Source organism: Scatophagus argus, chromosome 21, assembly GCF_020382885.2.
Source record: "Scatophagus argus isolate fScaArg1 chromosome 21, fScaArg1.pri, whole genome shotgun sequence".
Classification (NCBI taxonomy): domain Eukaryota; kingdom Metazoa; phylum Chordata; class Actinopteri; family Scatophagidae; genus Scatophagus; species Scatophagus argus.
Window position 1 is genome coordinate 14,581,445 of NC_058513.1, and position 24,385 is coordinate 14,605,829.

At 42.8% G+C, this 24,385-nt stretch overlaps 2 protein-coding genes across 3 annotated transcripts in view; both read left to right on the plus strand.

Moving 5' to 3' along the window:
• Nucleotides 1-24,385, plus strand: part of prkcea (protein kinase C, epsilon a) — a 37,532-nt gene that overhangs the window by 12,871 nt on the left and 276 nt on the right. Inside the window, exons 2-15 of one of the 2 annotated variants that reach the window (XR_006842018.1) lie at nt 4,147-4,210; nt 8,459-8,624; nt 8,735-8,769; nt 9,833-9,921; nt 10,193-10,322; nt 11,053-11,195; nt 12,230-12,332; nt 12,975-13,189; nt 13,454-13,627; nt 13,719-13,873; nt 14,418-14,556; nt 14,940-15,128; nt 16,519-16,665; nt 17,088-17,384. Coding sequence is in view for 1 of the 2 variants with exons in the window: in XM_046376977.1 (XP_046232933.1) it covers nt 4,147-4,210; nt 8,459-8,624; nt 8,735-8,769; nt 9,833-9,921; nt 10,193-10,322; nt 11,053-11,195; nt 12,230-12,332; nt 12,975-13,189; nt 13,454-13,627; nt 13,719-13,873; nt 14,418-14,556; nt 14,940-15,128; nt 16,519-16,665; nt 17,088-17,237 (1,899 nt within the window). In the remaining variant the exon portion in view is untranslated. Of the gene's footprint in view, nt 1-4,146; nt 4,211-8,458; nt 8,625-8,734; nt 8,770-9,832; nt 9,922-10,192; nt 10,323-11,052; nt 11,196-12,229; nt 12,333-12,974; nt 13,190-13,453; nt 13,628-13,718; nt 13,874-14,417; nt 14,557-14,939; nt 15,129-16,518; nt 16,666-17,087; nt 19,043-24,385 lie in introns of those variants that run through there. The other variant, XM_046376977.1, reaches the window with a different exon arrangement.
• Nucleotides 19,259-24,244, plus strand: epas1a (endothelial PAS domain protein 1a). The gene is made up of 9 exons (XM_046376978.1): nt 19,259-19,532; nt 20,432-20,598; nt 21,578-21,828; nt 21,911-21,995; nt 22,108-22,205; nt 22,361-22,524; nt 23,444-23,550; nt 23,634-23,802; nt 24,062-24,244. The coding sequence occupies exons 1-9, from the start codon at nt 19,504-19,506 to the stop codon at nt 24,123-24,125; spliced, it is 1,134 nt and encodes a 377-aa protein (XP_046232934.1). The 5' UTR covers nt 19,259-19,503; the 3' UTR covers nt 24,126-24,244.

Here is a 24,385-nt window from a genome sequence, read left to right on the forward strand (position 1 = left end):
GTTACGTGTTATACATGCAACAAAAGGATGATACGCTCATATGTCCTACATTCTCTCTGTCTTGTATTTGGTTTTGGCTTCTGATAGATTCTTTGACATGAGGGCTGAAACCAGTGGTGGAATCCAGCTGAGGACATTTATCTCACTTAAGTCCAAATGTGAGGCTGTTGTCAAACATTTGCTGCTTCTAGATTCCTAAGGATTTTCTGCTTTTCTTTGTCATTTATGATAGTAAAAGACATCTTTGGTTGGACAAAAGCGATTCGAAGACATCACTTTGGCCTCTGGGAAACTGCGATGAGCACTTTTCACGATGTTTTAACGTTTTACAGAAAGAATGATTAATCAATAATGAGAACAATCCTTAGTTGCAATTCCTTAGTTTTATTGTTATTATTATCAGTTGCGGTGACCCTACAAGGAATGAAAATAGATGTATTTTCTTGGCTGAACTATTGATCATATTTAAAAAAAATATTAACACAATAATAATACTAATATGGTGGACTTCAGTTGTGAATGGTAAGATAACTGTTAATATTCTGCAACCTGAGTTACCTTTGATAACTGATTCAGTGTTTCAGTCATTTCTCATGCAGAAAAATTAAATGTCGTAGACGACATCCGGTTGGGCTGCTGTTTGGACAAAGCAGGACATTTGAAGGTGTCACTCTGAGCTGTTTTTTTTTCTCTTTCTAAATCTGACAGTCGTTTTTCCAGTTGCTGATTTAATCTATGAAATGTCAAAAACTGAAAATGGCCTTCACAAGTCCGAGTTGACGTCTTCAGAAAGTCTCGTTTGGTTCAACCCAAAGATAATAAGTTTTCACTGATATGAGACAAAGCAAGGCAGCAGATCCTCTCTGCTGAGTCTTCGACAAGATAAGACAAAATAGTTTCTGATTTTCTTTCAGTGAAGAGTTAATCATACCATAACATGGTGAGAAGTGATGTAATAACTTTATTTGTAAAACCCTTTTCGAAAACAAGTCAGTGTTTTAACAGCGGTTTACAACAGAGTGAAATAAAACAGTGAAATTCAAAGAAATCAACAGATGAATTCATTTCTTGGGTTGCAAACTTTAGACTCCCTGCACCAAAAAGGACAATAGTACAGGTGTCATTTTAATCGTGAGGGGAACAACACATATTATCAGACAGGAGAATTAAGAAAATATTGATTAAGGTTTTTTATTCACTGATGCCGTGTCAGTCGTTGATTTCTTTAAGGGAACTTCAGTATAGCAAATATCCAATCAAACAGCAGCAAAATATCTTTTCATGTTTTCTGCTTTTGTGTAATTTAATTACTGCACAGTTTTTCTTCACTTGCAGATTTCCCACTTATGTACTTTCTGCTGACAATGAGTTTGGCGCTCATGACTGAGGTTCCACATGATGTGATTTAAGAGTCCTGATCTCAGAGCTGTGGATTCCTTTCCCGCCAGACTGTGTGCTCGCCTTTGCTGCTGCATCCGTATGAGACGCACAGAGCGTCTCTGATTGTCTTGGACGGTTTCGTGCTTCATCCTGTGCGATCTTTACGTCTCATGTTCAGCAATGTGTGGACATGTGTGTGTGTGTGTGTGTGTGTGCGTGCGTGTGTGTGTGCGCGCGTGCTGCTGCTGCCTGTGCGTGAGTCCGACTGTTGCATAAGAGGATCGGCTGCTGTCCCAGAGCTTAACTAAGGATTTAAACCTCTCTTTGTCACTCTCCCTTGCACTGCCTCTCTCCCTTCCTGTGTCGTCTGCCTCTCTAGCGCTCTCTGTTGCAGTTTCTCTCTCTTCTTCGTTACTGCATGTATATTGTCGGGGGATGATGTCATTATTTGTTGAATAAGTTTGTGCGTATGCGGTTCTTATGTTTGCTTGTCAAGTAACCTTTGAGTAGGAGTTTTGCTCTGTGTGCATTGTGAAATTCCCAGAATAAATTAGCCTCAATTTTGACAACACCTGCTCCCACACACAGAAATTATTAGGACTTGTAATTCAAGCTGTTTGCTAAAAAAATATCTTTTTTTTATCACACTTCATTAATTAACAAGACTAAACAAGGCATGTGTAATTTAATTAGCTGTGGTTTTGATAGTCATTCATCTCTGTTACGGTTGTTGTCCTCCAACAGCTGCTCTGAGTTTGGGCCACTCTCAGCATCCCTGTGAGTGTAACCGAAGATATTGATTCTTACCATTTCACAGTCTTTTGACACAGATAGGACCGGCTTCGCTGGTGATCTAAAAATAACAGCTTTGGATGAGACTCCACGAGCTATACTTTATCCAACACGCAGTGCTGCACATTTGTTGGCTGCAAACTCAGCACAAACGGCACAAGAACATTTTGTCAAGGGAGCCGATTCGACTCCGTTTGGGAAGGATTTGAGAGCTTTTGCGTGCAGTGTTTTATATATTCATTGTTCTTTAAAGGTATCATGCAGCCCTAAACCTTTTAATTGTCGCTGTGGTTAATAATAAAATGATATTAACTACGATGACTTGCAGAAAGTTAATGTTATACCTTATTTATGTCTGTATGGAACCTTCCCATGCACACACAGGGTGGTCAGTGTTATCTTCATTAGGAAGAGGCTCACTGCTCAACTGTGGCTTCATCGGTTTTACTCACTAAGTGATCCACTCTTACAGTTTGGTATCTGGATGTTGTAAAAAGTCTGTCTTCTTACTTTATTTAATACTAGTCGAACTTTTTTCTTTGTTGTGTCTCTATTTTCGTCAACACGTTTGGTCCTTCTCAGTACTAAGGAGGGCTGCAACTAATTGTTTTCAAATTTGATTAATCAGCTGAATATTTTCTCATTTAATTATTCAATTCTTTGGTTTATGAAACATCAGAGAACACTTAAAAATGCAACATGTATGCGCATGAAAGTCAGGATGGGATCAGTCAGGATAACCAACAATCTGAAATCCAAAGAGAGTCAGCTGACTCAGCAGCCAGTTCTCCAATCTGAAAAGCTGCAACCATCAAATGTTTGGCCTTTTTGCTTGAAAAATGACTTAACCGATTAAAGGATTATCAAAATAGTTGCAGATTAATTTCTGTCCAGCTGAGCACTATTACAGTTTTCTCAGTACTGCTACTTTCCAATGAATTTAGTTGTACGGGATGTAGTTATTGTGTTCACAGCCAAAAAAACGGCATTTCTGCTCCAAAAAAACACAAGAGGAGGCAAAAAATGTTACAGTGCGAAGTACAAGATGATGGCTTTGGAGTTTGGGAATATCGATTTGTAGATTAATCCTTTGGTCTTTAAAATTTAACAAAACAGCTAAATCTCCTAAAAACAAGATGCCCAAAGTGACAACCATCAAAGATATTCAGTTTGCTATCATATAAGACAGTGAAATGCTCTAAATTCTCATGGCCGAAAGGTTGAAATTTGGGAAAGTTTAGCTAAAAAATGAGTCATGTGATTACTGAAATAATTAGTACAAAATGTTCTGCCCAGCGATTAACTGAGTGATCATTTCAACCATAATATCGATGATGGTTTGCATTTTACTCGTGTCTCTGACCGCATTTACACCTGCTTTTAACATGCATTGTGTATGTGTGCATGTGCACCTTGGATATGGAAAACATGGCAATTTAGATAAAAGTGAAAGCAAATAAAACAAAAAAACCCCATGTCTTTTAACTTTTTTAAGGGAGTCCTGCAAACAGCGAGAGAAGAAGCAGAAGAAAACCAAGTTGTGTTAATTCAGCAGCATCACCTCCCTTGCAGGACATGTCATGCTTCTCAAGAAGTCTGCCAGCTCCACCTACCTAATTTGCACATTGAGATTGGATCACAAGGGAGGAATGGAGACAACAGGAAAGCTTATAAATAACGAGCATTTGAATGCGGAGAATTTTTTTATACAGATAATGTTATTGTATGGAGCTGCTGCGTTAACAGCAGGCGTGAATGGGGTCTAAAGTGATGGTGTTGAGGATAAAAATGTTAATGCTGATAATGACGGAGTGCTGAGGAGGAGTGTAATGGTAGTGAAGATAATGACCTCTTCTGTGTGCGCTGGTGTGTTTGTTTGTGCTGGAGGAAAGCCCCCTGCTGCTCTGCACTGTTCAGTCATGTTATTTCTCACTGATTTACTCTCTGTTTCTCTCTCTGTCTTTGTCTCTGCAGATTGACTTGGAGCCAGAGGGGAAGGTGTACGTGGTCATTGATTTGTCCGGATCCTCTACTGAAGGTAAAACGCACGGTGTTACCAGAGAAAGGAGAAAAGAAATCAGAACACATGTCCATCCGCACAGGCCTGTAGTTTCAGGATTGTGTGGCGACAAGTACAGCGACGACATGTGCAAAGCTGACAGTAATGAGTCTGGAAAGGTGGAACTATTTTAAGATATTAAGCTGTGTGGGTTGTCCTTCTGCCAGCATATCAGCTGCTGATATCATGAACTTCATTTGAGTTTAACTATGTACAAGGTATTGGAAGTTTATCTCAAGTCGCCTCAGCTTGCGACACAACTTCTGCATGAAGGCGGCCGAGGCGACCAGAGAGGAGAGGAAGAACCAAAACACGTAGAAGCAGGTTGTTTGTACTGAGTCGCTGCAGTTGTTACTGACATGCAACGGTCAAAATTAGTTATTAAAAAAAATTATAATCAAATAATGTAATGAATGTAACTTTCATTATTGTCCTCTAGAGAAACAAATCGAAACACGTCCTCCTGCAGCTTCTGACAGGAATTTGAGGAGAAAAACTCCTCTGTTTAAGTAACAGGAAGTGTGTCTGTTGTCTGCCTGTTTTGTCAAAGTAATTGCAGAACAAGCTGTGACACAAAATCCAAGTGTTATCACTTTGTTAGCAAGCTGTTGCCTACTTACACATCCAGCACACTGAGAAGCATTAGCTTCATCTGACAAAACTAAGTATGTTCACTCCTCCTTGTAGTTCTGGTTTGGTTTCCTCCAGCTCCTCAGGGGAATATCTGCTTCTTCAGAGGCCAAATGTGCTTAAAAACGGATGATATTGTGCTCAAAACTTTCTTTGGCTGTACCCAGGTTACCAAAACTCCAAGTTACTGCAGATTTGACCTGTATTCTACATACATCCTTTACTGCAAGTCTACTGCATCAAAACTGGATGGCAAGACTAGAGTGAGATGGAGAGATTACCGTCCAAAAAAAGAGGCCAAACACGAAGATTTAGGTCTTCCTGTTTTCCTAGAAAGAATTCATAGAACTTTCCCCTTCTCTCTGTTCTTCTTCTTGTTCTGTTTCCTTCCTCCTCTGTTTGTTTGTGTTGGTTAAACATGGAAACCTCCAGATTCTCTCTGAATTATCCTTTCTGCACACACACACTCACATGCTGCCTGATAAGAGTGATTTTCACCCGCACCTGTGTGTCTTCACACCTGCTTATAAATAGAAACAGTCCTCTGCCTTCGAGTGAAAGCAGTGTGCATATATATATATATATATTAATGTGTGTGTGTGTGTGTGTGTGTTTGTGAGAGTGCAGCAGTTTAACTGCTAGGAAATTTTCTCTGTGTAAAGACAGATGAAGAGAGCAGTAGAGAGTGAAGAGAGAGGGAGTCGTTTCTTAAAATAGTAGGTGAGATTGAGCCACGGATTACACACACACACACACACACACACTTATGCAGACTCAGGCGTCCGTGTCTTGCCCTCCTCATCGATGATTGGACACTCCGCTGTGACCTCACGACCTACTCTCCGCCCACTGCTGAACTTCCTCCCTGAGTTCAGCTGGCTTGAGTGCTCGTCATGTTAATGTATGCTGATAAAACAAATGGTGTGCGTGTGTGTGTGGTGTGTGTGCTGATAGGAGGGATGGAGAGATGCAGGGTGAGAACTAGAGGAAGAGGTCTTATTTTTAGCAGATTTTTTTTTTTTTCCCCTGGTGCAATCTGTTCTCTGCAGCTTCAGAGGCTGGGAGGACTTGTTCTTCTCCTTTTTTTTCTTCCTCTTTCCTCCTCTCCATCCTTATGCATCTGTCGGTCTCAGGAAGCAAATAACAATAATCTGACCTAATCTGACCATCTGCAGTCTTTCCCACTCTGTTTCTTGATTCGCTGCTCTCTCTTTCTCCATCCTCTCCTGTTCCTTATAAATGTGGCCGTGCGATACGACTGCATAGACCATGTGCCTGTAGGAATGTGTCCACCGGCAGAGATTTGGCAAAAACCGTCTCCGCTGCAGGCGATGGAGGTTGTGTAGTAAATCAGGGACGGGTTCTCCTGCTGTCTGGCAAAGTAACGTGTTTTGGATAGCAGAACTGCTCGCCACGTTCTCGTGTGAGGTGAGAGCGACAGGTGGCGGCGGTAATGCAGATCCAAGCTGGACTGCCAGCCGCCACAGAAGAAGAAGGAGAAGGAGAAGAGAGTGACAAGAAAACGTGGAGGAGGCGAGTTAAACTGACATCACAGAGCAGGAGGCATCCTTCACTTGAAATGATAAGTTTTGAAAGAAGAGCATCTTATGTTTGTTCTAAGAGCTTTTGGAAGTTAATTAATAGTTTGGAAATTAATTACATAGATTCAATTCAAAATTTTTATTCCCGAAAATTGCCATATTCTAACAATATCTAAAACTTCTCAAGAGCAGAAACGACACAGTACAAAAACAAATACATATACACATTCTTTCAAATTACTACATGAAATTCCCCTTTTAACTTTATCCACTTAATGTAAGACGAGTACGAGAAAGAGAAATGAGTCGTCGGTCTTCATCCTCTCGTGGTGGAAGATGCTAGAATTTAACCCACAAAAAGATCTGTTAAGACAAATTTTGGCATGAAAAGATTTAGTTTGCCAGCTGAATTTGCTGGCCGTCATTCATAAACGTCATCTGGAACGACGTTTGAGTCCTGACCAACAGCACAGACGGGTATCTGTGCCACGAGCCCTAAATGTCAGAAATGATCAAATTAATTCTCTGTTACTCAAAACAAAAACATGCATTTCAGTCTTAATATGCTACATTATCATTACTAGCATTTTTGGATCCCGTTTAACTTCTATACAAGGTTCAACTTCAGCTGTTACAGCCATTTCAGAGAAGAGAATCAAAATAAGTCATGTTTCAAATGCTTCAGCTGCCTGCTAATTTGCTTCAGAAAACAAAGCCTTTTTGGGTTTTGTTTTTAGCTGATCTTTACTGATCCATCTACAGTCTTACTCTTCAGCCGAAGCTGCAACTTTCAGTTACAGTCTTGTAAACATTCGAGGACCCGTTTCGACTTCCTCTTTATCTTCTTTATCTTCTTCTTCTTCTATCTTCTTTTTTATCTAACTTGTGCTGGTGGGTATTTTTTCTTCTTCTTCTACAGAAAATTTAGCATTTTCTAATCCATCTAGAGTCGAGTTTTCAGCACAAATCTATCCACAGTGCTGTTTGTTCTGCGAGAAGCAGATGGATCGCCGCCACAGTTTCATTGCTATTCATTTTTATGTCATATTTGTTTGTGTCACCATCTGTAAGCTCAGCTCTTCCTCTGCTCTGTCACTGCTGTCTGCTCGTCTTCCACATCTGAATCTTCTACCTGCCTGTCTGTCTGTCTGTCTGTGTGGGTTTACTGGACGTCTGTCTCCTAGTCGGCCATTCAGCAGAACCAGAGTGTGTGTTAACTGTTATGCCTCGTCGCCCTTCCTTGTCGGCATGCCTGTGTGTATGTGTGTGTGTCCTGGACAGATGGATGATGTATTATGTAAAACAAAGTGATCCCAATAATGGCGCGTTAAGCTGTCATCACACACACATGCACAAAAACACACACTTTTGCTCACATACACTCCTACTCACACACACACACACACACACTCACTCACACACATGCAGAGTCCCTAGACAGTCTGTCTGTAATCGAACTCTGGAGAGCCTCAGCGGTAACCACATCTATAACGCAGCCAGGAGGGGGATGGAGGGAGAGTGATAGAAAGGCAAACTAGGACAGGAGTGCAGAGAGAAGGTGTGTGTATGTGTGTGTGTGTGTGTGTGTGTGTGTATGTGTGTGTGTGTGGGAGTGAGCGTGGAGGTGGTTCTCTTGTCTTAAGGTTACCCTCGGAAAGCATTTATGTTTCCGGGGAGATGCAGAGAGGAAGGGAACGGCTGGTTGGATGGTGCTCGCTGAGGAGGAGTATTTTAATATGCTGTCCTTCGTTTTAGTGCCCACACATGAGAGTATAAATAGCAGGCACACATACGCATGCATAGGCCTCTGGTAGGTGTGGGGTGTTTGCAGGAAAGAGGGAGGGTGGGGGGAGGAAGATGAGAGGCCGTTGAATGATTAAACATCTCAAGCAACATGATGCAAATTATCCTTATTTGTACAAACCGTCTCAGGAAGTAAAATCGAAGTGCATAAGAGAACATCCGTGGCACACGGAAAGCTCACACGCTGAAGTTCTGAAATTCATCTTTGAAGGTTTTGTTTTTGTCAATTAACTTGAGTTCATTCACTCGACAGCCTCGGGAACCAACGAGAATGAGGAACGAGTGTTTCGAGAGAGGATCGGCCCTCGCCGTCGTCAGGGTGCCGTCCGAAGACGCGTCCATCAAGTCAATGGACACAAGTTCATGGCCACCTACCTGAGACAACCAACCTACTGCTCACATTGCAGAGATTTTATCTGGTAGGCAACACACACACACACACAGATCTGTCTGACCTGACTTACCTGCTGCTATATTTCACTGAACCAAGCTGTCTGAAACGCTGACTCCTCTGTGTGTGATCTGATAGGGGTGTGCTCGGGAAGCAGGGATACCAGTGTCAGGGTGAGTACTTTTCTCTGGCGGATTCCAGTTTCTCAAGTAACACAGCACATGATGTTTTATTTAAGAGTGAGAACACAAGAGGGATTATGTATGGGCCGAATGACAGCTGTGATTTGGTCGCAGAGCCACCATCGCCAAGAGCCACGGACGAGCTGTTGCAAAAATACACGTGTACACTGTTTCTCTTCCGTGCTTCTTCTTCGGTGGATGCAAACATGAGTGTCACTGACCTGTTAAAGCACTTTATTATTGCTTCTCAGCTCACGTTCACGACGATTTACAACCATATCAGATGTGGGATGTACATCCCATGCCAGCGTTCGGTGCAGGCGCAGGAAGTCGTGTTGTTTATGCACAACCTCGATTCCAAAACAGCTCAAACATTAATAGAATCAACATATACCTCGACGTTTACTTTATTTAGATCAGTAACTTCTAACAGAATCACTAACCCCTGCAGCTCGCCGCACTCCTTAAATGCTGGGTTGTTTCCTGTCTGAATGCCCGCTAACTAATAGATATATAGAAAGACAGATAACAAAGATAAAGGCAGCTTTTGTCCCTTCTATAGCAATATTAGCATGTGTATTATTAACACTATATAAATATTTCACATCCCGATCATACTGGCATATCCTGACGTCCCTAACCTGAAAGCAGACTTTATCTATGTTTTGCAGAATCAGTTGAATTGTGCTTCCCCTGTTGTGGCTGAAATATACGTAATGATGTAAAAATATTCATAATTCAGCTAGTTTTTGAAATCGTCGACTGATGACGGCGTTTTAGTCTGACACCAGCTTAACACCTCACTGTACTATGAGACCGCTGCTTTAATGATATTGTTGAAGGGAGCATCACTTTGGTGCAGCAGCGTCACATCAGAACTGCAGGACTCAATGTTTACATTTTCACTTATGATTCTCCCCCCACCTCGATCCGAACTGGGGGCGGCACTGATAACAACATCACATATTTGTTGCTCCAATGCTAATCGGATTCTTCAGGCCAAACTGTCTGTTATTAATGTTGTGAATGTCTGCTGTCGACGCTGTGCTTCCAGTGTGTACGTGTGTCGTCCACAAGCGCTGCCATGAGCTCATCATCACCAAGTGTGCCGGGATGAAGAAGCAGGAGGACACGCCTGAGGAGGTACACACGCTCACCTGCAGACACTTAAGTGCACGTGGAGTATGTTGCCAAACTGTTCATCACACATGAGCACACACACTGAATCGTTCGGGAAAGAGTGAACAGAGACACTCACCATTTCAACTGTGTGAGTAAGTGTGAGTCACTTAAGGTAACGTGTGCACACTGCGTACTGTCAATTGCATGCATTATTCCTCCCATAATGCGACGGTGACCTCTTTGTAACACCACGTGTGTGTGTGTGTGTGTGTGTGTGTGTCTCCCCCTGCAGGTGGGTTCACAACGGTTCAGTGTTAACATGCCCCACAAGTTCAGTATCCACAACTACAAGGTTCCCACCTTCTGTGACCACTGTGGCTCCCTGCTGTGGGGCCTCATGAGGCAGGGCCTGCAGTGCAAAGGTGAGTTCAAGTGCAGCAGGGAATTTGCAGCGTGAGCTCACATGGATGCATTTCACTGGCGCTCATGTCGTGCAGTCTCCTTGGAGGCGTGTGCATACGTTTAAATTCAAAGTATTCGACCGAAAAAGACAAATGTTTTCATTGATGTTAATTAATTTTATGAAAGCACAAATGAAAAATTACGTTTTCATTACAGTTTTGTAATAATAATAAAAAAAATGCCAACCTCACAGATTTGTGTCTTTGCCAATGAGGATTTACCAGGATCAAAAACAGCTTTTTGGACTGTTGTTTGAAACAGTCAGAGCAAATTGTAGGCATGTTTTAGTGATTTCATTATTTTATGACATGCGATACACTAACCAGTGAAAGATAATGGTGAGCTGCAGGGATTACAAAAATTAATTGTAGAACCACTGTGCAAGTTGTATTTTTGAGGTTTCATGAAAAAGCAGTTTTCCTTTCTTAAAGTGCCATAGAAGTGTTTTAGTGGCTAGAATTATTTAATTTTAAAGATTTTAAATCTTTTGCAGTTTTGTGGACTAAACCATACCTTTCCATTTTAAAAATACCATCAGCAAGTGTGTGTTTGCACTCGCACCTCTGATGTCCCGGCGCAGTTTGGTGTCTCTAACAACTTGGCAGCATTTTATAAAGTCAAGTGTTTCAGTCGGATGTCCTTCCTCTGTTTAACCTGAAGCCCTTTCTTCATGTTTGTGTTGTTACGCAGTGTGTAAGATGAACGTGCACAGACGCTGTGAGACCAACGTAGCTCCTAACTGTGGTGTGGACGCCCGAGGAATCGCCAAGGTCCTGTCTGACCTGGGAGTCACGCCCGACAAGATCTCCAACACCGCACAGCGCAGGAGGAAGGTGACGAGTCACCGTCACTCTGGCCCTGAATATTTAGTCCCACACAACATATTTCCATTGTTAAGTTATTACATTTTAAATAGGAAACACAGGACTGTTCTGTTTCTGCAGTTCAAAGCAACAATTTTAAATATTTCTCATGGCTTCCAAATTACTATTAGGTTCTTGTTTTCATTACTTACGCAGATGGTTTTATTTTAAGATATAATGAGTGTCATTGCTGATGCCCTTTCATCCCTTGAATATATTGTTTCAGCATCGACATTGCATTGTGCTCATGTGCAATAGTCACACTGCAGGACAGACGATGTCAAGCAAGGCAAATTAAATCAAGGTGCTCGATGCGAAAGGAAAACTTGCAAGGTTCCCAAGGTTTTCCAAGACTAATCTAGAAGAAAAGTCAGTTTAACTTTCAAGCCTGTTTATCTTCCGCCACGCGGATTAAGCAGCCGTTTTAACTTCGTTAGAAGTGACAGATTACATGTAAATAACACAAGTGTGAGAGTCCTTGTAAAGTTCATTATGAAATATGTTGTGCACCTGTTCAGTGTCACATATGTGGGGCAACAGAGATACCACTCTCATAAACTATGAAGCTAGCTTAGCTTAGCATAAAACAGCCAGCCTGGCTCTACCTAAAGGTAAGAAAATTCACCTAAAGGCACCTCTGAATCTCACAGATTAGCATGTTTTATCTTGTTTGTTAAATCCATACAAAAACTCCAAAGTGAAAATGACTTGTCGCACTAAGTTGCAGATATTGTGAGCTCCAGAGGAGGTGAGGAGAGCCAGGCTAGCAGTTCCTGCCTGTTTCTGGTCTTTGTGCTGAGTTAGCCGGCTGCTGGTTGTAGCTTCATTTTTACCATACAGACATGAGAGAGGTACCAGTCCTCTCATCAAAACTCTTAAGGATGCTCAAAATGCTCCCAAACCTTTTTTTGAGAACTCACTGAAACGGTTGACATTGAAGGCCTCCTCTAGGTTATGTGGGTGGGCAGTCAAAAGGAACGGTCATGTTGTCTCTCTCTGTCCAGTTGACTCCAGGGCAGGACCCTCCCCAGTCTCCTCCTGAGCTCTCCCAGCCCGAGGACAACAGCTTCAGCCAGCCAGCTGTCCCCACCTCCCCCTCACAGCAGGGTAACAGTGAACACAACGCACACAAACAAACACACATCCATCACGAAACACAGATTTCACACAAACAGGCGGACATTTCAAAGCACTTTGAGATGCGTTCTTATCAGCATGTGGTTTCACTGTGTTAATTTTACCAGTGAGAGGTTGTATTTCCATTTCAGCAACAATATTATTGCTCCTTTTAAAAGACAAGTAAATCCATTATTGTTGCTGTGCATATAAGACTAAACTTGAATTATCCAAGAATGACCCCCCCACCCCCATCCCTCCACCGCCCACCACCACCATTTGGTTGTCACAGTTAGTCATCATCCTCTCACGCCTTGGAGGCTGAGAAGTAAAAGTTAACTTTCTCTTTGTGGAAAGATTCCCATTTTTGTTTGATTGAGCCAAACGATGATAACAACACCGGTCACTGCTGCTATTTAACCACCCTGGTTAGAGATACTGAAACTGAGTCATGCCAGGTTTTAACAGAGGATGTGATCATCACATTTGAAAGTTTACTGAAAGCTAATCAGCAGCAAATAATGAGCAACATTTAAAAACAAGCCTTTTTTTTTGCATAACGAGCTGACAGGAAAAAAGGCAGTCAGCCTGTTTTCACTGATGTCTGATCTGCTTTTCCGTCGACGCCCACAGACTTGGCAGGGTTAGATCGCCTGCAGGACACGCTGTCACTCGACCAGCAGGGACCCCAACACTCCTCAGCCTCGTCCTCCTCTTCCTCCTCCTCCACCACCTCCTCTTCCTCCTCGTCCTCCTCCTCGGCAGGCAGGGAGAACGGACAGATCCAGAGAAGGAGCCTCAAGGACTTCAACTTTATCAAGGTTCTCGGCAAAGGCAGCTTCGGCAAGGTGCGGCGGCAGAGGGGAGGCGATTGAGGGGGATGTTTATTTGTTTACTGCTGGGTTTTTTTCTTCTTTTAACACCCCGTTCACAAGGTTTTGAGTGTTTATTGCTGCACAATTATAAGGCAATGTCAGGAAATATGAAGCACAGAATAGAGCGGTTTCACATGTGAACTGGTTTATTCTGGTGAACATTTTCCACCAGTCTGTACTGCATCTTAACCCCTTCTCCCTGCCCTTTGTCTCCCCCATCCTCTACCTGTTATCCAGGTGATGCTAGCGGAGCTGAAGGGGACGGAGGAGGTTTATGCAGTCAAAGTTTTGAAGAAGGACGTAATTCTTCAGGACGACGATGTGGACTGCACCATGACCGAGAAGCGCATCCTGGCCCTCGCCCGCCGACACCCCTACCTCACCCAGCTGTACTGCTGCTTCCAGACACGGGTGGGACCACCAGACAGCACACATGCGTACCAGTTTGACCAGTACAAGTCTTTTTTTTCTCTGTCTCATACCTCTGTCTCTGTCTCCGCAGGACCGTTTGTTTTTTGTAATGGAATATGTGAACGGAGGAGACTTGATGTTCCAGATTCAGCGATCCAGGAAGTTTGACGAGCCTCGCTCTCGTTTCTACGCCGCCGAAGTCACCTCAGCCCTCATGTTCCTGCACCGTAACGGGGTTATCTACAGGTAAACACACCACTGTTTTTCAGCCAAGGACATCATAAAGCTGATTCTTCATAACATTTATTTGAAGAACTTGGTTACCGTTAGGGGGTGGCACGGTGGTGCAGTGGTTAGCACTGTCACCTCATAGCAAGAGGGTTTCAGGTTCAAATCCCGGTCTGGGTCCTTCTATGTGGAGTTTGCATGTTCTCCCTGTGCCTGCGTGGGTTTTCTCCAGGTACTCCGGCTTCCTCCCACAATACCAAAAACAGGCACATTAGGTTAATTGGCTGCTCTACATTGTCCCTATAGGTGTGAGTGTGAGTGTGTGGTTGTCTGTCTTTGTGTGTTGGCCCTGAGATTGACTGGCGACCAGTCCAGGGTGAACCGCGCCTCTCGCCCGTAGTCAGCTGGGATAGACTCCAGCTCCCCCGCGACCCTGACGGATAAGCGGTATAGAAAATGGATGGATGGGTTACTGTTAGGTTAGTTTGGTGGTTGGATGGTTAGTTTTTAGTTAGAGCAACTGCTGTGGAAACCAGATGATGATGATTTTCTGTGTCTTCAGGGATCTGAAGCTGGATAACATCCTGTTGGATGCAGAAGGTCACTGTAAGCTGGCAGACTTTGGCATGTGCAAAGAGGGCATCATGAACGGAGTGACCACCACCACCTTCTGCGGCACCCCCGACTACATCGCCCCCGAGGTGAGCTCACCTTTGCAGTTTTATGTTACTGTCAGGGTTGCAGCTAAGGATTCATCTCATGAAGTGATTAATGCCCTCATCTGCCCTTTTGTTTTGTTTTGAATTTTGCTTTACCTTTTACCTAAAAATGATGAACATTTGAAGTTGTTCAGTTAAACTGATGCTGATGTACACAAACACAGTAGAGTGAAGAAAAGATTGAAGATTTCACATGGGGACAAATGACGTGACGTATTTCCCGCTCGTTGCTCATCAGCGAACTGTGGACCGGGAGTTTTCTAATTAAAGCCTTTGCACAGGCGGACCTGCGCTGCAGCATTTACACAGGTGGAGGTTGGTGTTGCTGTCCTCCATGTTGAACCGTGTCATGTTGTTGAATTCAGATCCTGCAGGAGCTGGAGTACGGGGCCTCTGTGGACTGGTGGGCCCTGGGGGTGCTGATGTATGAGATGATGGCCGGACAGCCTCCGTTCGAAGCTGATAATGAAGACGACTTGTTCGAGTCGATTCTCCACGACGACGTCCTTTACCCCGTGTGGCTCAGCAAGGAAGCTGTTTCTATCCTCAGAGCGGTACGAGTCGTCTCAGCACACCTTTTTCCACATTTTCTTTGATTATTAAAGTTTAAAGAGAGATTCATATCCCGTCGAGAGTGTATCTCACCTTCTTCAGCGGCTGCTTCCTGCTGGCGCTTGAAGGCATCCACGACAAAATGAAGAATAGTTTAATTTTAGCAAAATTTAATCCCGCAGATTTTGTTCTTATCAGATGATGTGGTGTATGAAAGTGGTCTGTTTTGCTTTTTTGTTTCTTAACCATGTTCAATGTTCATTACCAAATCCACATAAACAAACTCTTTAGACAAAACCTCTCTAGTAATCATCCACGTGGAGCACTTTGTAACGTATTGTAACATTACTGCTCTTTTTCCAAAATCCTATAAGACTTTTTTAAAGATCAGAGCAAAAATCTGTTGTATGATGAAACACCTTTTGTCAGTTTTTGGCCATTATTTTGTTTAAAAATGAAAAACAAAAAAATTGTGGTTGTTTCATGCACAAATTAAGCCAGAAGACAGTATTATTTGCATCTTTGTTTGGGTGAGAAAACAGATCTGGACAGCAGGTTAAAAACATTTTTTCCTCCTGTTAGTTAAAGGAGTTTTTGAGGTTTGTTGAAATACCTTCAGAACAACAGTAAAATTTGTTAAATGACCTTCTGGATTTTTCAAACTTCACTGTGGGTTTATTTTTTGGAAAATCCGATGCTTAGCTCTATGACTTGACTGTAGTGATGACACGTGAGACAGACACAAACCGGGACTTGGTTACATATTACCTTTGTTTTAACACAGCTCGACGGATACATGGGAGTGTTGAAATGCACTTGTTTCTGCCAGATGTCTAGACGCCTTTCATTATGAAATGGATGTCTGTGACTGCCAAGACTTAAAGGGTTTTTTGTGCAAAAATGATTTGTGTCTTGTTCTTATGGTCACTTGTTCTTCCATGTTTCTGTCCTCGAACAACTCGAGTGCACTTAACACGAGGCGCTACGATTCACTTTGCTGCGACACTGAGCAGAGTGAAAAAAAAACCAAAAAACAACAAACTCTCGAAGAGGTCAAAGTAATAACAATGTGATCATAAAACCACAGCAGATAACAAAGTGCTCTTTGAATATTGAACAGACAACAGAAGGAAAAGAGACTCGGCTTTCAGTGACAGTAAATAACACCAGCACTCTGCTGACCTGTTTCATCGCTCTTTGTTTGTACATCCACAGAGCCATTAATGCCTCAGCTCTATTATTAGTGCTGAAATGCTTCCTGCTCAACCCCTCGTTCTGTCCCTGTCATTTTGTGGATGAAACTGCGGCTACTGAGCGTCTTAAAGGGGCTGTTTTTGAGACAGTACAGTTCGAAATCTGAAAGTGTGTATTGTTTGTGCGTCTTGTGTGCAGTTCATGACCAAGAACCCGGCCAAGCGTCTGGGCTGCGTGGTGAGCCAGGGCTGTGAGGAGGCCATCAAGACCCACGCCTTCTTCAGAGAGATCGACTGGGTCCTGCTGGAGCAGAGAAAAGTCAAACCACCCTTTAAACCCCGGATTGTAAGAGACACAACCTCTGACGCATTCACTGATGTTTTACGTCCTTACACGCGTGTAATCCCTGCGTAAACAATACAGCATTTTATGTCAGAGGAAGTGAGAGCAGCCAGTATTTCGCAACAAAATGTAAAAGCAAAGATAAATAGTTTACTTTAAAATAAAAAGACATTTATATTTAAATCATTGTCCCTCTGTGCAGTGGGGTGGCTGCCCACACCCATGCTGGGTGATGTAGAACACGTGTTCACACATGTAACAACGTGCACAGGTGTGTGCTAACACAGAAAAGGCAATGAGTCTCAGTGGTCAGAAGGTGTCGCTCTGTTCTCACTTTTAGAGCCCTAGATTGTTGTGGAGTTTGTTCCGCTGATATCCTTCCTCCCTCTGTGTGTGTGTGTGTGTGTGTGTGTGCACCTCTGCAGAAGACCAAGCGAGATGTGAATAACTTTGACCAGGACTTCACCAAGGAGGACCCTGTGTTGACGCCCACGGACGAGGCCATCATCCGACAGATCAACCAGGAGGAGTTCAAAGACTTCTCCTACTGCGCCCCCGAGGAGACGCAGACCTAACACACACACACACACACACACACACACACACACACTGATCCAACAACACTAAACCTGGCACGCACGTATGCACACACTGCTGACCATCAATCCCTTTACAAACCACACACACAAGCACACACACACACACACACACACACACACACAGTCACTCCTTTACTTTGAAGCTATTGGTTGTTGTTACTTTTGAAATATCCTTTACTTGCATTGTGTTGTTCTTGTTGCCTGGGTTTATTATGAATATAAATATGACTATTACTATGAATATGAATATGACTATGAATATGAATATACACACCTGCTCACGCTCTCACACACATTTAAGGTGGATTTACACCCAAACGCACACACATGCACACTACGACTCCAAGTTTTACTCACAAACACGCTCTCACACGGCTAGCTGCACATGCACACATAAACACACTCACACACACACACACACACACACTGCTTCTCTCCCCTGCACCCATGTGGACTGTACAGTAGGTGCTGGGTGCAGAGGCCTGTATATAGCCTGTGTTGAGTGGCTGTATCGTGTTGGTGTTGTTGTCTGCTAGTAAAGGAGAATCGTGGCGCATGGACAAGCACCCTACCTGTGTTATTACTGTCCTTATTGTGGACCAGTTAGGGCCAAATACCCTTTGTGCAATACCCTGACTATCTATATATTTTACAGTTTGTTTTGTTCATGTGTTATTTTGGTCTTTTTTTTTTCTCCTCAAAATGTGTGTTTTGGGTGTTTTTGTTTGTTTGTTTTGTTTTTTTGATCGTGGAATGATTGAAATTTTGCTCTCATGTTCACCTCCATGCCCTCCTCCTCCTCCTCCTCCTTCTCCTCCTCTTCGTCCTGTCTCGTGTGTGTATAAAACGAATGTCGAGCTTAAAAGTTACAGGCTATTGAACTAATTATGTGGAGCGGAGTGTCACAGGCGGCCTGTGTAGCAGTTAAAAAAGCCCGATTTCCAGCTATTTCACCCATCTGCTAGTTTCAGAGCCCTTCGGCGTCTGCCCGGCCGGCGTGAATGTGCTGGCCCGTGGGAGTTAATCTGTCGTGAGTGTACATTTTCGTACGTGTGAATGCGTGATGCGTTTTTTTTTTCTTTCCCTCTCTTCCCTGTCGGTGTGTGACTTTTCGTCCTCAGCATTTCTGTTTCTATAGTTACCATCAGTGTTTTCGCCCCCCCTCCAAAGCACCAATTCCCCTTTCCCTGCTTCCAGCAGCCGTCTCACTCAGCCAAAACCACCTGCTTTTTCTGACTTTTCTGCTTTTTTCAAGAATGGCATTTCTTTCTTATTGTCTTTCTTTTTTATTGTAATTATTATTATTATTATTATTATTATTATTATTATTGTAAAGTGTATCTGGAGGAAACCTTTGTGTATCATACTATAACTATACTATCATAGGTCTGTTACAGCCGGTTGAAAAAGAAATGTGGAAAACCAGCAGCTGAATTACCTCTTATTTCAAACACACACAGACGAAACACACACATTCAGCCTCTCTCCTTTGCCTCCTCCTCCTCGTCCTCCCTTCCTCTTCTCACTCTCTTTCTTACAGACACACACACTTGCACACATAGAGAAGGACTGTCGTCGCATGTACTGTACAGTGATCTGAAGGCGAGCTGGTTTGCTCTGTGTGCAGTAGAGTCGGTGTGTAGTGAAGCTTTGTGCACCCAGGGGTAGGGCTGTTCCTGGTCACACTATCTTACTCTGTGCCAAAATGTAGTGCAACAGCCGGGCTAGTCCTGTCTGGTCTGATTCCAATAAAACACTGAGCTGTCTACATCACTCCCAGACTCCTCTCTGTTGTCCTTTCCTTGTCCAGTTGTTTTTTTTTTTATAGACTCTCTGCTGGTGTTCAGAGGCTGATCTGCTTTTTCTTCTTCTGTGGGATGCTTTAAAGTTTGCGTGACAGTAGCAGATGGGGTGGGTGGGAGGTGGGAGGGTGGAGTGGAGAGAGGGAGGAAGGGGGAGGGCAGGGTGATGCTTTTTTTCTGGCTTGAGCTGACCTATCAGCGTGCTCAGTTTTGTGGAGGCCTGTAAGGTGATGCATTTGCAGAGGGTGGAGGAGACGCTCACTGTTCCACCACTTGCCTCGTGACATTTGGCACCACTAATTGCCTCTCCAATTAATTAGACTACCTGCCATGGTGCAAATTGTAGCGGGGAGATTCCCTGCTGCGCTGTGAACTCCTGCTGCCACCATCCCTCTCATCTCAGTGTTCACCATGACACCGGATAGAGACGCCCGTGGAACATGATGACAGCCGACAAGGAGAAGAGAAGGTAAAAGCCGCATGTCGCTTTGAGCACAGAGACATTTTGATAACCATCGTCACAGGGCATCTGATCTCAATCTGTTCAGTTGTTGCTTTCACTGAATTGTTTCTGTGCCACTTAGCTACAGTACCTGAGGTGATGTGGTGAGCCCAGAGATGGTGTTGTGGTCACGCTGGGCATCTAGATAACTTGAATATTGACCACTATGCACTTTCTGTCCTTCCCCATCTGTTAACTGTAACAAAAACCCCAGTGGAAAAATACCAAGTAAAATCCCTGCAATCAAAATGCTAAGTAAAAAATGACTCATAAAAAAGTAAAAGTAAGCGTGTTCATGAAAGCATGAACCTCAATTTCCTTTCTCATCACAGTTGAAGTATTGCATGCTTCCTTAAATGTTGAGAAATTTTCTATAACACATCAAATAATGTCAAGATATTATCGTGCTGTCAAACTGAAACCTTCTTTTATATACACGTAATTTTTTTTTTTTACCAGATAAGAGTTGTTGTATCAGTTAAATCTGCACGGTTAAAGCTGTAGTGAGCAAAATGTACCGTGAAAAGTAAGCAAAAGTACAGTATAACTCGCTGTGGCTGAATTTCTGAATAAATAATAAATGATTATTAATTGCTGTGGCAACAAACACTTTCCTGTGTGCACACACTTAGTATTTTCTGTTGTCTTCCAACAAAAAGTGAAGTTGCAATTTCAAATATTATGCCGTAATATGTAACTCTGTAATACACAGTTACAGAGTTTAGTGTGTTTCCCTTCTATATTCATATACAATGCTTTGTCAGTTTACAATGATTTACTTCATGTCATTTTCAATTCGTAAAAATCCATGCGAATTTTATTAGGATGATTTGATTTTTTCCAACTGACCTCCTGCTCCTCTGCAGGGCGATCAGCCGCGAGGCAGCCAGAAGGAGACGACGGGTGGAGTCCGACGTGTTTGCAGATTTATCCCGTCTCCTGCCACTGCAGCCCTCCGTCCGAGCTCACCTGGACAAGCCCTCTGTCATTCGCCTCACACTCAGCTACATGCGCACACACACCCTGCTCAAAGGTACCGACACACCAGCATCTGCACAGGCAAGCGTCTGGCTCCTTCACTGCGCCACAGATGTGCTTTACAATCATACAAAACTGGCAAATATTTATTTATTTGTGGCAGATTAAATTAACTGATACCTGTATATATTTTACGTTTAGTTCAGTATATTTTACAGCATTTAAGAGCAAAGATCATTTAATGACTTTGGCAGTTGACGTGTCTGTAATTCTGAGCCAGTTGACCACATTGTTTGTGCATTACAAGCAAAAATATTTCCATGTAGAATATTAATACGCATGTAGGGAAGCAAACCAACCCAAATAAAGAGATCTTGTTGTACTTTCAACTATGCAAACAGAAAAGAACTAAAATTAATATTCCCAAAGAAAACATCACCTCATCAGAGAGATTCCACCAACAATATTTGGTTGAATAACAATGATTCTTAAATATGTCTGCCTGCTTAATCAATACCTAATCAATCTAATCAATACCTTATGGTACTGAAGGTACTCCTGCAGGTTCCCATCCCACTTTTTCCAGAGACGGACAATAAATACAACTTAGAAGGAATTTGTTGTGCAGCATTCAAAATGCTGCGTATTTCAAATGTATTTCTGAACCTACACGTAGAGAGACTTTTATTGGGTCAGTTCTATGTATCATACATCTTGTGCTTTGGAAGTAAAGTGAGTGTGAATCAGTGTGTTGTGGTAAACTGTTGACACAAGACAGGTTTTAGTCAGAGGAAGTCCTTGATAGAACCAGTAGTAACACCTGGAACACTCGCACGCATACACAATCTGTGAGCATGTACAAACAAATACAAATAGACCACATCCTTTGCTCCTAATTCCCATGAATACTGAACCCAATGAAAATGTAGACTTGAACCGAGTTGTTAACCAAGATGATGGAAATATTTTTCACTGCAGTTTTGGAGGACGGTGCACAACCAATAAAATCTCTTCCTTCTCTTGCGCTGTTTCAGGGAAGGCTGGGAGAAAAGCAGAGGCCGGTCACTCAGTAAAACATGGACAAGTGATGTTGGAAGGTGGGGCGGATCGTCAAAAGTGTGGCGGAGGACGTGATGAGGAAGAGAGAGAAGCTGAGGGCGTCGAGGCCTCGGAGGAGACGAACATGTACCTGAGCATCCTGGAGGGCTTTCTGATGGTCCTGTCCACTGAGGGAGACATGATCTTCCTGTCTGACAACGTCAGCAAGTACATGGGCTTGACACAGGTACACACACACACACACACACCACAGCATAATGGTGTGTGATAGGATTCAGATTTGATGAATACGTTGTGTCCTCTGACAGACTGAGCTGATGGGACACAATATTTTTGAGTTCATTCATCCTTGTGACCACGAAGAAATCAGAAACAATCTGCACCAGACAGCAGGTGTGTACATGCACTTTCAGCAGCAGAAGTCTGTGCTCAGTCTGCATCCTGTGGCTTTGTGTTGATTTTTGAGCGCTTTAACGGGTTTTTTATTAAATAACTTGTTTTTTAGAGGAAGTTTGCGGTGCAAAGAGGGACTTTGTCATGAGGATCAAAAGCACCCTGACATACAGAGGAAGAAGCACCAACCTCAAGTCAGCTACATGGAAGGTAAGTGAGAAACAAAACACCACTTGAAGGAAAAAAAAAAATCACACTTTTTTTTTTGCACGACTTCCTGCAAATTCAGAACATCGTGAAACAGCAAAAAGTTTCTGATAATGTGCGTCTGCAAAGTTTGAATCCCACTCTGCGTGTGGTTTTAGGTCCTCCACTGCGAGGGCCGAGCGAAGATGTGTGTTGCCCCGTATTCGTTTTCCTGTCTGCTGCTCACCTGCCAGCCGCTGCCGCTCTCACACACACTCCTCAGCACACACACTTTCACCAGCCAGCACAGCATGGACATGAGGTTCACATACTGTGACCAGAGGTGATTCACACTAATGCTGTCAGAATGTGTTTTAAAGGAAAAAGTAGCATTTGAAAAGCACTCACAGTGAACTACTTGACTCATACTTGATGAATTGTGATTACATTTTGCAATGTTGTACGTTATGCAATTATCTTTTTTTTTTAAAAAAAAAAAAAGGAAGGAAGGAAGATTATTGAACTCACTGGCAGGCCTGTTATTCTGCTGTGCTGCATTAATATTTGTTGTCAGCAAATGCGAGTCATTAGCAGCTGTCTCAGTTAAGATTATTCTTTGCTGAAACCTCTCATATCTCACTGACCAATTACAAAGTGATGCTGTGCAGCCAAACATTACAACTCTCAAGTGTCAAAGTTCACAGAGATAACAAATATGCCAGGCTGAATTTTGATCAAGATGTGTATAAAATGTCGAATAAGACATCTAGAATATTTCCATTTGATGGGCTGAAGAAGCCCTAAATAACGTGGAGTCCTGAGGCAGAACATTTCTGTCAGTGAAAAGGTGGATGACACAGAATATTTGATACTGGGAGTGTGAAATTGGACCGTTTTAACTTCCTTTAAGCTACTTAACGGGGAAACAAAAAGACGAAGCTGAATTTTAAGGTGTTAATTTAGCGTGACAAAATCACTGAGAACTACTTCTTTGTTCCGTTTTCACCTTCCCCTTTATTTAATTTTAGACCCCACTACTGCATAATATCCACAAACATCAAACTTGTCTGCTGTGGAAAAGGTTAAAGTTAGTTGTTCAGCGTGTTCTTATTAAGTCGTCTAAAGAGCTTCCAAACTTATTTTGTGATCATTTCCGAAGGACCAACAAACCCAGTCATTAACATGTGCTTAGTTGATGCATGAAAGCAAATTTGGCAAGGTCATGTTTTGTAAAATATATATATATTTTTAAATTTTTGCAGAGTTACTCTGCTGTTAGGCTACAGTCCTGAGGAGCTGCTGGGCCGTTCGCATTATGAGTTCTGTCACACGCTGGACACAAACTGTTTGACCAGAAATCATCTGAACTGTAAGTGGAGACACACACACACACTACATGTACATTACACACCTGTAAAATATCTCATCTGGTCCCTCTGTCTCTGTCTGCAGTGTGTTTTAAGAGTCAGTCAGTCAGCGGCTGCTACAGGATGATGGTGAGAAGCGGAGGTTACGTCTGGGTGGAGAGTCACAGTGCGGTCATACCCAGCGTCCGATCCTCCAAGTCCAGGCCTGGCACCCACAAGCCGCTCTGCATCCTGTGTGTTACCTACGTCCTCAGGTGTGTGTGTGTGTGTGAGTCACTCTACCCCTTTGATCCAGACATAACAAATTGTTCCCAATGCTTTTTCCGTTGAAAGTTAAAAAAGAAAACCTTAAAGTTAAAGGACAAAAACATTCAGAACAGCCAGTTTGTTCCTCAGTCCCATCAGCTCAAGCTTTACAGTGAATCCCGGGAAAGCAGCCTGATTTAGAATAATAAGAAATATAGCGGTATTATCTCTACGTTGTCTAATGCTGTGTGCATGTGTGTCTCACAGCGGGGTGGAGGAACCGTCCCTGCAGCTCTCTTTGGACCAGACTGTCCACAGATACTTCATGTGAATTGAACTCTGAAGAACAAAACTCTCCTCCCAAAACGAAAAAAAAATCTTCTCTACCTCCATCAACTTCTATCAGCCGTGAACCAGTTTTTATTAAATATAAAGCTTTCTAACTAAAAATGACGTGTTTGTGATGTTTCTGAAGACTCAGACGGTTTGATGATGATTATCGTCAAATACTCCAACCAAACCTTGTGAAAATTTTGGTTGTTTTAAGTGGGCTGAAGTATTGACTAAGCGTTGATCCATCAGGCAGATTTC